General features: G+C 37.6%; 1 protein-coding gene across 1 annotated transcript in view; it reads right to left on the bottom strand.

Moving 5' to 3' along the window:
• Positions 1-14922, bottom strand: part of RBMS1 (RNA binding motif, single stranded interacting protein 1) — an 89402-nt gene that overhangs the window by 31581 nt on the left and 42899 nt on the right. The window contains exons 2-3 of the mRNA XM_008586488.1: positions 12398-12456; positions 7452-7543 (exon numbers count right to left, since the gene is read on the bottom strand). Coding sequence (XP_008584710.1) covers positions 7452-7543; positions 12398-12456 — 151 coding nt within the window. The remainder of the gene's footprint in view (positions 1-7451; positions 7544-12397; positions 12457-14922) is intronic.

Raw genomic sequence — 14922 nt, 5'->3', positions numbered from 1 at the left:
GTCCTGACCCAGCCAACACAAACAGTGTCCTCTCTCCCTGAGGGTAGGCCTGGAGGTGCACGTGGACTCAAACAGCTAAAGGACATTTCCAGTGCATCTTGTATCCCCGACTCTAGCTATAAAATAGCTATGACTCTACACTGAAGCAGGGGAGACAGACACACATGGAATGAATGGTATCCTAGAGATGTGTGCAAGCCACAATGGGAAACAGACAGGTGAGCTCGTATCAGGGAGATCAGGGACCTGACATTGTGTTGGGACTTGAGGAACAAACAGAAGTCCAGAGGCTGAAACCAGATTGTGAAAGGCTGTCTGAGGAGTTTGATTTTACTTTGTCAGTCATTGCTGCTTATACTTTCCCACTTTAGGCAATGCTAACAGCAAGAAGAGTGACTATGCATTCCAAAGAGTCTGTAGGCAAAAGTCAAAGTAGCCTAGCCAGAGCTCCGAAATTTTCTTAAAGTCTTGTGCTCTATCATTAAAAAAAAAAAAAAGTCATGTTAGTATTGCAACCTAGCTATCAGAGTTTGTTTTAGAAGAAAAACAATGTTTCTGACCTAATACCATCAAGTCACACTGATACTGCAGGAAGATAAGCCAGTGTATCCTGTGATTTCCTGCACCCTAAACAGTGACAGGGGAGTAGGAGGGAGGAATTGCAGTTTGAAAACCACACCTTGAAAAACAGAGAGGTTTTGGAGGCACAGAAGTAGTGGGAAGGCATGATCAAACCTATCATAGAAAGATGTCTGAGTCATGCTTAGTTAAAATCATGCTTTTTTCAAAATAAAGCTGGGAATCCCCTAATTAAAGGGCATTAAAACACTCTTTGGACAATGATATGGCATCAAAAAATGTTACATTAAGAAACATATATGAAAATATTGTGGACTTTCTTTTTAATTACAATTATGAGAATCTAAATGACTAATATTTATGATTGCCCATAGGAAAAGTTGTCATATGCGAAGTATTTAAAAGGGGATCGTCAATGTAGGCACTAAGTACTTTCTAAATCTGTTTTTAGTTGCTTCTGTTATTAAAATATTAATAAAAATATTGTATATTCTTTAAAATCTTGATCCAACTTGAGGGTTTAACAATGAAGAAAACATTTTTAAAAAGTGCTAAAAATCAGAATCCAGAAAGAAATTTGGCTCTTAACCCATTCTTTGATATAGAGAGATAGAGTGGACTAAATACAGGTCAATATTTCCTATGATATTAATGCATTTGTTTTCAACAGTAACAACCTTGTCAGTTAGGTTTCTTTATTTGGGAGAATTTCTAGAGCTAATGTTATTTGTCTTTCTTTTCAAACAGTCAACTTGTCCTGCAAACATTGCCCACAAAGTTGTAATAATTTTAAAACTAAAAAACCCACAAAACACAAGGAATGAAAAGAAATGTAAACTGGCAGCATAGGCCACAAAAACATCTACCCCTCCAGTGTCCCTGCATTCTCATTACCATACATTCCTAGTGAATAGAACAGGTAATACTCCCAGTAATTGGTGGTGGTTCTTGAATAAGGGTAATTTTGTCCAAATCGTGACAACAATAACTGTTTTATTACATACAGTGCTATGTCTGAAAAAACAATTATTCTGTCAATTACACGTGGCCAAACATAAAAATGGGACCAACGCATGGCTCTTTACTCTTTATGTCCCTAGGCATGGAAGGGGTTGAAGGGCTTCTCTAACAAGTAGAAAACTAGCTATCACATTGACCATGAGAGGAATAAACGGCTACTAATGTTCACTTGAATAGAAAAGCGGGGCTCAGAGGTCTCGCATGGTGTAAAGCACTCAGTCATCATCTGAAAGAAATTAACAAAAACCTCCCTGTGCGTGTGGAACGGTTCCTAAAATGCAAGAAAGGGACTTGGCAGGACGAGCAGACATCTGTTTTCTCTTGTACTGAATAGGTTCACCAACCAGCAGATAGCTGCTCACAGGCATGTGACTACAAGCTGCTTGGGGCATGGCGGACCTCTGGGTGGAGATGAGAATAATTCTCGCTTGTTTGACTGCCTATTTATCGAACAAAATGTGCAAACTTACAAGCAGCCAACTAATATACCATGCTCTGCTGACCCCCACCAGGCTTATTAGGAGGGACTGAAAGGCCTACAAAAGTTGCTCTGTTAACACGTATCACCAATGTTGATTTGAGTTTTAACTGTTTTTAGCTCATTATCTGAGTTCTTTACTCTTCATAGAATGAGCCTTTTATTTGGAAAAATGCACACATTTGAAACATCTGGCAAATTTTATATAAACAGGTTTTCCAAAAGGCCCAAGGCCATTTCTATTTGGCTATTTCTAAGTTTCATCAGGATACTCAATGGACATAATTTTAAAATGTCCCTTTTTTAATTCTCAATATCTGCCCAAGTTCAGAAGAAAGTTGTCCTTTTGATTAACTGATTTTTTTGATCATCAACAAGACACTTAATATCTACCATATGGCAAGTACCAAACAAGGCAGTGAAAATTAAAACATGAATAAGAAACAATAGCAGTAAAATAATTGAGAGCATTAGAGACCATTAGAAACAATGGTCTCTAATGCTCTCAATTTGCAGCTTTGCAATTCAGTTTTGGACATTTGTGGGGTCCTTTTTCAACCCAGATGGCCAATGTGTCAAACGATATTATATTTCTGCCCCCCTCCCCATATTGAATGACTCTTAATTTTTTCTGATTATATAATACAGCTAGCTTTTAATATGTGGCAATGTGTTTTCAACATACTAACAGTGTCCTGATAAACTCAGTAGAGGAAAGTGGACAATGATGGTCCCTTTATCACCAACTATAGGAGCCAGACTTCAACTTCCTCTGAAAACTGTCTCCCCAAGGGATGCGTGCCAGGTGCTCCTTCCTCTAGACAAGCATGAAGGGGCTAAGTCAAGTGTAGATACTCAAATCCATGGTTCTATAGAATAGAATAACAGACACGCTAAAATACCTTTTGTAACTTTAACCATATAATAAAAAAAGAAATCAGGTCCAGGAAACACAAGTCATTCTACAGGGACCTGAAGAAATTCGCAACATGCAGAATGTTGGCATTTGGCCAACATCTCAGAACCTGCGTACTGGTCCTCTCCACAGATGACAGAGGGAGGGATTCCTTTTCTCAGCCAATTTACAGTATCAAGCCTCCTAAGGAGGTCTTTTTTAAAAAAATTTTTAAAAATTTTTTCCTTTTTGTCTTTTTTTGTGTCCGGCAACGGATCGCTACCCTCAGTGTCGCGCCCGTACCGGACCGGGACCGGCAATGGGATCGCAACCCTCGGTGCTGCGCCTGCACCTCGCTCAGCCAGTGAGCGGGAACCAGTCTGTATGTGGGATCCGAACCCTTGGCGGGAGTGCCGTCGCGCTCCCAAGCGGCGCACTGTAGCAGTGCGCCACCGGGCCGGCCCCCTAAGGAGGTCTTTGAACAGTGTTCATTATCAACCCATGGGAAAGCTAGCATTCAAAGTGCCCTGTTGACACGACATATAGTGCCCATCTATACCCAGTCCCTTTTTAACAAAATGTATGATGGTAAAGCCTACTTCAAAACAGTGTATATTTAATATGCTATGTTGCTTAACATCACAGGCAGTGGAAATGATGCCTAGGTAAGTACTCAAGGGACCACTCTAAGTAAGTCCTCTGCATTTTCAACAGATTAATAAAATAGGTCATTTTCTAACTCTGCTTCAGCAGAGTTACAGAGGCCACAAAACAATGGGTGTCAGGCACTTCCACATTCCAGAGTGAGAAACCAGATCACCTAAAGAGAGCCTGCAAGCAGCGGGCAGAGGACTGGTTTGTGATGCTTAGCTGACCACCCACCTCCTATCTGTCCACAGATTGGAGAGGCTGAGAATAAGCATTTATGTGGAGAGAAACACTGATGTGCTCTGAGTCTCACCTTGCAGACTGCTTCCCTGTCACTGCCAGTCAAGCAAGAGGGACTTCAATAGGGACTTCCACTCAGGAAGCTTGACCTGTGTCCCATGGAGCTAGATGGATTCAATGGATCAATGTCTGACTTAAAACCTAAGGCATCTCGTTGGAGAAAGGCTGGTTGAAGTGGCCTACAAGTGTAGATGGTTGGCAAAGGTAGATCAGATGTGGACCACACAAGTAGAGTTGGGCCAGGGTTGTGTTAGATTCTCCCAAGAAGGCTGCCTTGAGGGGTAAGAGATCCTAGTCGAAAGAGACTGAAGATGATCATCAGATTATCAGGAGTGAGGATATCAGCCAGAGGACATATATTCTCTAGCTTCAAGGAACTACAGCAAAAAAAAAATTTAGGAAGTTGGGGTTGGGGTGGGTGGGTAAAGATCTCAGAAAAACTCTAGAAGCATTCCACAAGAGAAAGCATCAGCTTGCTTCCTGGCCAAAGAAATCAATACCAGATTACATCATTGTCAGGTCAAGAAACTTTCCCATCTTCTACCACTGTTCCAACCCTGGAGGGATTATAAGCTGCAGCTAATGAGCTAAAGGAAGACTAGGAAAAATACAAGATTTGGAAATAGGAAGGAAACTAATCATGTTCCCATCCCACTATAAGCTTGCTACTTGGAGCAGATCTGATCTGGGGGAAGGGAGATACTTTAACATCATTATATGGCACTCAAAATTTTTGTCAAATAAACAGGATTGGACATTTAAATTATAGGCATCATGCACTTAACATCAATCTGTTCTTGAAAGTCAGATATTCAGCAAAGTGTTAACCAGAAGCCTATTTCACATTATTTTAAATAAGAAAAAATTCTAATGTATTATACATCGGTTACAACCCCCAACCAATTTCTTAAAATGTAACTAAATATTTATTCCCTAAAATGTAACTAAATACATTTCTGTGGGCATGCATACATATAATAAATGGTTATGTTGAGATGCAAACCTTTAAAACACTGCTTCCTGGTCACCAAATACTCAATATGGTTTTCAGCAAACAATTGCTTTGCAGCCTATGATGTCTCTCAGCACCAGCAATATCCAAGATGCACATCCCTTCTGTGCACTCTCAGAAGTTTTCAAAACCTCCATACATGATTCTGACATTCTACAAAATGTATTTGGAATGTAACTTGAGTCTTTCTCCATGTGACATCTTATTTAAAATATTATATTGAGGCTGGGCAATGTAAACATAGACAGAAAGGGCTGAAAATGTATTGGAAGATGTATGTTTCATTGAGTTTGGATGAAAAATCAACAACGAACAAGAATATATCCATATATTATTTGTTCTACCACAAAAAAAAGCAGAAAGACCGGAAATGAAAGATGCAACTGAAGGGACTTTTTGAAATAATGAAAGTGGCTGGAACAGTCATGGAACCTGCCTTGTGTTTTATGCAAAAGAGGAAGCATGAACTTCATGAAGTGAGTTAGAATGGACAGAATGGAAAAAAGAAGAGAGTGCCCTAAGAGTCCTGCTTATAAAGTGTCTGATCACCCATTGTTTAAAGAGCCAGGTTAAACATTCTGTGGATCATTATGCAAAGCAGATATCACATATTCACAATAAATATATTTAAAACCTCAATCACTGCCTTTCAACAATGCCACAGGGAATTGTTTTGTATCACGGACAAATCTGAAAATCATGGTGCTTAATATTTACAGTTTCTGTTTATTTTAACTCCTCAGTCTGCAATTGAAGAAAATCCTAATTAAGTCCAACTCAATGTAAAGCTTTAAAAATATTAATTGGCAATGAGTACTTTAGAGTGGTGACCCCTTTTATTAGTTCCTGAATTCTTTACTTATGTTGATTATCCTATTCAAAGTAAATCTCCATACTGGTAGCTGCATACATGTTCTTCAGTAGCATTAAGGTCTTAGCAGATAAGATATTTATACCAGAGTCCATTAACTTCCATAAACTTTCTTTCCTTATGGACATGTGAATGCTCCTCAGGGAACGAACATGTGCTACTATTCAAAAGTAGTACAGGACAGTATAAAATTACTTTCTTCTGTACTTTATGAGGCCAGATGATATAAAATTATTACTCTTTGGGAAAGAATACTTAAAATAAAAAAAATTGCTGAGTCTGAAAATATTTTCCATAGCAACTGAAGGACCACAGATTAAAAAAAAAAATTCTACATAATTACATGAACATCTTAATAACTGCACTGCAGGTACTAGATATTAGGATATTACCCAAGCTCACATTTGGGGAATAAAGACCCGGACATAAATATCAATTTAGACAATAGTGACTCCTGGATGTGTTTAGTGCATAACGGAATGTCTGTTATAGAATGTATACACAAGAGATGCGTGTGATCTCAAAGGTTACTCTCCTCTCTGAATTTTAGTTTTTCTTAATACAAAGACCATGACTATTTGAAAGTGGGGTTGGGGGTGCACCAGACAATCTGAGGTTCTTTTAGCTTTAGAACTATAACTGCACCTGAACTACTGATTAGGGTAATGTAAGGCCAACTTTTTTGAGTCTATCAAGTCTACCAAAAGCATCATTACTTTTGAAAAAGGGACCAGGCATCTTAAACTGTCTAACTTTGATGATGAACTTAATGCAAAAAGAAAGAGACAATGACAGGGTGGCCAACTCCACCTATATTCATAAATTATGACATCCCAGGTAAAACCCTTAGAGGAAAACTATCATAAGACAAAAGTTTAAGGAAAATATTATAGTTTACAGTAATTAATATCAATGTGCACTGTGTTAAAATTCTTATTAAACATAAAACATGTGATCTCCATTTTATAATCCTTGAACATTCAGGCATATTCCTCACCTGGAGAAATTTTTCAAAAATATTCCTCATCTAGAATACTAAAAGTTCATCTGAAACAAGTCATAAGTAACGTCATTGCAGAACTACTAAAGAGTAGATTAATATCCCATAAATAATCAATGTGTAAAAATGTTTACTGTACAGAAGCAATAGCAAATGCAGCTCACATGTACATTAAAACTACTAGCATATCTGTATAAAGCAGCATATGTACAAGTTATGTATTTTTTCAAAATACAACATTCTATACACAATTACCTTTTGAGTTGTGTCTAAAATGTATTAATTCCTTGAGTACTGACATTTTAAAATTATTTTTTAAAAAACAGTACAGAGCTTAAAGACTCACAAATACATGTTTACCTGAGACAATCTGATGCTATTTCTCAATTTACTTATGCGGTTACATAATTTACTATGTAAATTTTATACACTTATAAACCCTCCTTCACACATTAAATCATGAAGAATCGTCTTTGGCGCAATAGCTAGTGTTGAGAATGTGGAGGCACGGGACAAGTGTCCAGAAGGAACCATGGCGAGCAGGGACGAGGGGGAAAATGCCAATGGTGACTGAAAAAGCAGATGTGTCAGGCTTCAGAACTAAAGCCACAGAATGGAGAAGAAGAATGATGCTGGCTCTCAACTTACCTTTGCCATTTGAGCTTGAACCCCACTAGCCTTCAGGGCAGACACAGCTTTCTGAGCAGCTGCAGGACTGTCAAAGTCGACAAAACCATAACCTGAAATGCAAGACACACTCAGTTTTTAAGCCATTATTTTAGGATTACGTAAAGAGTAAAAGAATGATTTCGCTTTGTTTCTGATGCAGGCAACAGGAACGGAAATGTCCTGACAGATCTCAGGCGTTCACAGCCACAGAGCAGTGGCTTCCCCAGGCTCTTCCCTGTTGTCTATCACAGGCTGGACAGGCCTCCTTTCAAGGTGGGGGGAAGAAAAGAACCAGCTTTTTCCTATTCATGATCTTCTTCTTAAGTGTCCTGTAGTTACTGAAAAAAATGACGTCTAAGTTGCCAACCAAGGTAAGAAAAAAAGGGGGTGGGGAAATTAACTTCAGAGAAATGGTGTTTTTAACGATTTGGTAAGAAAGATGGAGCCATCCTACAGGGCTTATGAAAGACAGAAACAAAAAATTATGCTTATTCTGCAGACTAAATCTTATTTTTCAAAATTAAAATTAGAACATATATTAGATACCCCAAATATAAAATAATCTAAATTTTAGTACTTGGTTAAAAATATCATACTCGTTTACCTAAAATATATCACATCTAGAGGGAAATGCCTTCAAATACCCAAAATAGTTGTTTCAGCAGTTCATGGTCTGAAGTTGAAAAAGAAAATATCACATCACATCACAAACAAACAAACAACAACTCCTGAGAGAGGTCTTTGTTCAAAGCTTATTTATTCATAGCTTTACAAACATTTTTAATGAGCTGGTCACTTGTTTTCCTAGACCACAACAAATCAAAACCAAAAAATTAAGAAGAAGAAGGGTTGGAGTGAAAATAAGCACATGAATAGCATCTAGCAGTGAAAACTAATAACAAGCAATAAAAGAGAAAAACTATACAAACAAAGAACAGGACAAAAGTAAACAAAGCCATGAATCTCAACAGATCCCATGAGTATCACTGTATTAAAACAATGACAAATTTTTCTCTGTGATAATGCCTAAATGTTGAGAAAAGGTTAAGTTATATTTACTACATGTCTAAAGGATCAAGGTACCAGGCAAAATACCAGAGTTTTTCTTGGAACTCAAATCAATTATTACAAAATTGATTTTAAATGAGAATGAATATTTTGGAAAAGAAAAGCACCATTTGGAGGTTGTGTAGAAGAGAGGCAGGGCCTATCACTTATTTACAGATGTTATGAAGAAATAGCAACTTAGATAGTATAGTACCAGTGTCAAAATAGACAAACATACATCCCAAAATCAAAGAGAAAGCTCAGAAACAGTCCGAAGTCAGTTTTACAGTATTAATACCAAAAATAGTGCCTGGTAACGAAACAAGCTGTAATAAAATGGAGCAGACTATTGATTTCAGAAACAGACATTTTAGGAGAGATGAATGTTAAAGCTGAAACAGGAAGTGCTTCCTTATATTACTTGGAATTGTATTGAAGCAGTTTTACTTTGACTTAGTGGAGAAACAGCCAGATTGGAGATAAACAGGAAAAGGCTGATCCATATAAAAGCAGAGACTGCTACTCAACTGCCTGGTTAGAAATTAGGTTAAATATATTTTGGGCATTATTTAGAAATCTGCTGTTAATGCCACATGTACATGCACGTACATGCAACACTCTGTGAAGACACACACATGGCACATGCCCACAGCCTCTATCATACACAGTTTCAGTAGCTCATAAATGAACACCCAGCTACACTGAAATGACATAGCTCCTATTGATGGATATTTAAGTTTTTCCCTCCCATTTTGCTATTGTCAATAAGTTACAATAAACAGAATATCTCAATTTCAATGTTGTTGTACTTGAAGTTACTATCCACCCAGGTAATATTAGCATTCTTTTATCTGTTATATCCTTATTAAGTGATATCCATAATGGTTGTACTTAATTAATTGCTTACCTCTTTTCCAGTGCCTCCCACACTATAGCTATTCCACAACCATTTGCTGAAAACAGATGTAATAGGCAAGTACACAACCTTCTGCTCTTTCATTTTCTCTACCTTGATTACTTTCAATTAAATATAAGATTATATAAAATTTGAGTTACTCCGGTTGCATGGATTTCCTTATGTAAGTATGTATGAGATGTTTTTGAAGGTGGGGTTCACTAAATAGCATGGCATCCTCTCACTGAAGTTCCCCAGGAGAATTATTTCTAGCCTCAGGACCAGGAATTGCCACGTTACTCCTGCTGCCTGGATTTTCCCCAGGAAATTGTGATGAGTGAATCATGGGAACAGCTAGGTTTTCTAGTTTTGCTTTCACCACTAGGAAACACAGGGACATTTTGTAATCACGTGATGTTTCCTGCTCTCACCTTTATCTTTCTGGTTGGTCAGATTTATCCTCACCCATTTTTACTTAGGTGTGTACATGTGTTCTGGTCTTACATGCAACTTTGTAAGTATAAATGATTGATCAATCAGCTTCACAATTAATCCTACGTGAGCTTTTTTTTTTCATCCTGAACTGCCACATACACCAGTGTTGGTATACATTTAAATACCTTTTGTTGGCTAAACTCTGACAAAAATTATAATATAAAAAACAACTGAATCGTAAATTCTAAAATTTCACAAGTATGCTACATGTTATTCAGACTAATGTTCCTTTCAGCTTAATTTTGTCCAAAATACGTTAGGTGACAGAAAATGTTCTGGGACTTTCTCTTATTTCTATGTGCAAAATTCTTTGATCCGTTTAATCATAAAAATTAGTATACAACAAAAGCACCTTTCATTTACACTAATATTCTATAATTTTTGTGCTTTAGTTTATCTATATTCATCTATCATTCTATTTATCATCTATAAACCTACCTTCCTACCATGTCAAGTTATATGGGGTAACACTTTATCATGAGCTAAGTTAAGTGTTATTTCTTCTCATTTGTCCTAAAATTACATTTTTTCCCCAGGCTCTCTCATTCTCACTTTCAGGATTTTATAAAACCACTCTTGCATACTCTTCCTGCTCACTCACCCACCTGCCTACCAGGTATCTATCTGCTGACACCTACTGCTGGGAGGCTTGTATGAGGAAGAGCCCTGGAAGTTTCTATGACTGCCCACATACACAAAGCTCCCAAGACCCACTTTCAAAGGTTTCCAGAAGACCTGTATCTAAAATCAATTCTGACTTATTCCTACCCTTATTTAGAGGCCTCATAAATCTCTCCACTTGTCTACGGGCCCTTTCCAACTGTTATAGGTTTGCATTCTGATACTATGTTAGATTTGGCATTAGTTTATTTTACCCATTCCTTTTCTAGATTATGCTGAGCACTTTGTGAAATTTTGTCTTCTACGAAATAGGTTGCCGTTGGAGAAAGAAGAGGGTACAATAGCGGTTTTCGGTTCAGGGGTGTGGTGGAGAATTCAATCAGGGAGGCCTCTGGGATCTCTCCCTCACCCAACCAGGGCAGCTCTTCTTTTTAACATACTGAACTGCCATGGCAGATTTCTTCTTGGGTGGGGAAGAAAAGGAGGAGAGGTAGGGTAAGGCTAAAACCACTTGTCTACTGTGATTTCTCTCTTAGTTTGAAGCTGATGTTTGAGATCAGTTTCCTGTTTTATGTCTGCAAGAGGCTATTTTTCTTTATAAAACCAAAAGACTTTTTTCTGTGTCTCTGCTCTCCCAGTCATTCATAAGTGTTAAAAGTACTAATCTTGTCGAGTAAGTATTCGCATTTCAGTCTACAATTTGACTCTCTCTAGTTTAATTCATTTAAAATATTTATCGGGTACCACTCTATACAAAGCATGCTCTGTTCACTGTTTCAAGGCAAAACTGCCTTAATGTGCCATGTTGATTAAACATGTGCTGAGATATTTGCCACAATAGCTCCTTTAAATTTAGGCACTTTGAAGAAGAGACAGAAATACAATGAACCATTTTGAGTCTAGATTAAAGGAAATGGTTGGCTTATAAGGAAAGGCCCCTACCATAGGGTTCACTTATGTGCTTTGCCTTTTTCAGATTGTGCTAAGCCACTGCCCTGTCCCCACTACTTGAAAAACTGGGGTCTGATTAATGAGGAGATTTGCCTTCTCTGCCTATTCCTGTCAACCTTATTTCAATTCACAGGGTCAGTAGTTAGATTCAAAGTCAGCTGACTCCATTCTTCCTCTTTCCTAGAAATCACATGCCTATTGTTAAGATGCTGGATCATTAAAAGTCAGAAACACAGAGCATCAGTGCTGCCTACTGTAGACGCCTCCTCTTCCAGCTCATGGAGCTGGATGAGCTCATCCTAATTACACGGAAAACTGAAGGTCAGTGCATCAAATTAATGCAGCAGCATATTTCAAAGGGGCGCATGACCTCCCCTCCCTATTACAATTTGGTCAGTGAAAATGGTTGTCTCCTCCCCGCTGCCAATATTGTCAACAGGCATTCAGCAGAGAACAATTGGGAGTATTGAAACATGTAATTAAGTACTGCTTAAAACTACTCTATTCTAATTAATAGAGCCAATTTGCACAATATGTAATCTTTTCACAGTTCTTTAGTACAGTCCAGTGGTCTTCAGTAAGCAGCTCTAATCTCCTAAGGCTCAGGAAAGAAAAGCTATTTTCTAACTCTACTCCCCTTTTAAAAACAGGGGCTAGATGCCAACCAGTATTTTGCATGTTAACTGTACTGGCGTCAAATCTGGAATTCTGGCAAACTGTTAGCTGCTGTTAGGTTTCCGGCCAAAACTCAGCAGGGGACAAACGTAAGCAATATGCTGACACTGTGTAAGACACAAACTGGGTGACATATAAGGTTTGATTTTTAATAAAATGGAAGTAGTTCTGAAACCAAAGATCAGGTTTATCACTTTTCCTAAAGCTATGATTTAGCAAATAATCAGCCAAGAAAACGTACCTTTGCATTTGTTTGTTGTCTTATCCAAAATTGCCTTCGTGGAGACTATTTTCCCATATCTAAAAAAGTAAAAAAGGAAAAGAGGAAGTTATGAGAAACCCTCATTCATGTCTAAGTCCAAAGAACATGCACACTTTTCAAACATCTGCAAACTTTAAAGTACAAAAAGTTCTTTACTAAGGGACAGGAAATGAGAATTCTAAACTCAAAACTAAACTAAAAAAAAGGGAATGGCTAGGTCTCCCATTTGAATCTTAGGATTACAGTTTGATGTTCAGCTTTGAAGTATCAGGTACTTACCTGACAGTCTTGAGACAAAAACATGGAATGTGAGCTCTGTAAAAAATATTTTCTTCTAGTAACACTATGTCTGTGGTCAAACATGAAACTAAATGCAAGGCTACTGAATTATAAAAGGAAAGTACTATGATTCACACAGCTCTTATGAAATAATAACAGGGGGAAAGCTGCCTGCATTATTCTCTTCATTTTGGTTCTGCAGACAGAGTTGCACAGCCCTAGATCTTCATAGAAGGGCAGGTGTGTGCACATGTGTACATTAACACAATGGTATCAAACAGGTCTTTACTGGAGACTTTTATAACTATTTTTATAAATATATTCATACATTTTATTTATAAACTTATTTATATATAAAATTTTATAACAGTTTATAAATATATTTATTAATACCACTTCTAACTCAATAATAATTATACAGTATACTCATGAACATATGTGTGCTTGCACATGTGTGTAGGAAATGGACAATCATGAACATAAAACAATGAACCAGGGATTAATTGTTCGTTTTATGAAGGTTTATATGAGAAATGTGTTCAAATTTCTTAATGTGCCATAGAAGTTGGGGAAGATACCAAAAAATGCAGAACATTAAAACTGAGTGCACTGCTACTGAAAATGGACAGCATAATTTAAATTTATGCACTGAGCCCACACTCTTATAGTGAGCAGACCTTGAGGAAGAGCACTGTTATCTGTGCTTTCTTCTAAGAACTGAAGGAAAAAAATCTTTGAAAAAGATTTTTTGTTTTTGAAAAACAATTTAAAAATTTTTCTGAAAAATCAAAGTAAGACATTGGGAAATGTATGTAACTTAGTTCATGTATAAATTTCCTCATTTATACGAGGTACATTCGGAAATTCTACTTTCCTACATGTTAACTTTAAAAATTCCATATTTGCTCTACTATAACTTTCTCGTGATCAATTTAGAGGCCTACAAAGAATCTTAAAAGTTTTAGCAAACAGAAATATCTGTATAGCGTTTTAAATGACTTTGAATATTGTAGACTTCTATTTTACACACTGAAACAAGCTGGAGTATATTTATCTAGAGAAACAAATCACTTGAGCCACCTCTGTCTTCCAGTTAATTTTCCCTGTTTTCACTCTGTGAAATCATGTAATCAAATGATTACTAACAGGCATGAAAGTAAAGATAATTTAAGGTTCAAATGACAATTACATCCAAGAAGCATAATGCTGCACAAACACCTGCAATTCCCTATAGAGACTCTGAGTATTTACAACAACATTAACACAGATCACTAAGCTTAAAAAAAAATAAAAAAGAAATCCACGAATGAGAAAAAATAAGTGACTTAAAGATTACCTTTGAGCAACCATTTTGCTTTGCTAGGTCATATGCTTGATATTTACCAGCACTCTCTCATTTGCACAAGTCTCAGATGAAAGCATTTTTAGATTGCATCTCTGCCTCATACTTTTTCCAAAAGCAGGAAAAAAAGTTGGTATGACTGTAATTTAGGATAAGGGAATTGAGAGTCACAGAGATTAAGAAGCTTTGCACGAGGTCTCAGAGTTCAGGGCCTTTTGTAAACCAAACAGAAAGAAGTTTGGGAGAAGATAAGGGGTTCACCCTCTATTGTTCTGGTTCTGTTTTCAACATTTAATGATGGGAAAGATAAGGAAAGACATGGAGAAAGGGAGATGGAGGAGTAGGAACAGAGAAAAGGCTCTCGGTGGCAGGGGCGATCAATCCATGCCCGACCTCCTCTGCTCCCTTGATCTCTGCTGCAGGGGACATCAGCCCCCTCCTTCCATACCCACAAGAGGCCACCTCTCTCTCTGGGGCCTGATGCTTCACATTTCATTGCACCTTTCTCCGCCCTCCTTTAGGGGTTCTTTGTCTATTTGGCTTCCTCTGCTCCTTCTTCAACCAAGAACTTTCGTCAAGTTTAATATGTGGTCCTCAGCCCTTTCTTTTCTTAGGAAATTCATCCACAGTGCCATGGTTTTCATGAATTAATCTCTGATGACGTCCATTTCTCCTTCACGTTCTTATAAAAAATATCCCCCCACAGCTTTGTTTCTTGTCTCTTCCTCTTTTTAATGAAATATCAATATTTTATTAAGACACTTAAATATCTAGTTACATATCCCCTCCGGCCACCCATTTTCTAGCTCCCATCCTCAACAGCACCCCAAACACATCTTTCCATGTCTCCTCTCCCACTCTTCCACCAAGCTCAGGGGCCTTA

The sequence above is a fragment of the Galeopterus variegatus genome, unplaced genomic scaffold (assembly GCF_000696425.1).
Source record: "Galeopterus variegatus unplaced genomic scaffold, G_variegatus-3.0.2 Scaffold3998, whole genome shotgun sequence".
Classification (NCBI taxonomy): Eukaryota; Metazoa; Chordata; class Mammalia; order Dermoptera; family Cynocephalidae; genus Galeopterus; species Galeopterus variegatus.
This window is presented reverse-complemented; position numbering and strand designations above follow the sequence as displayed.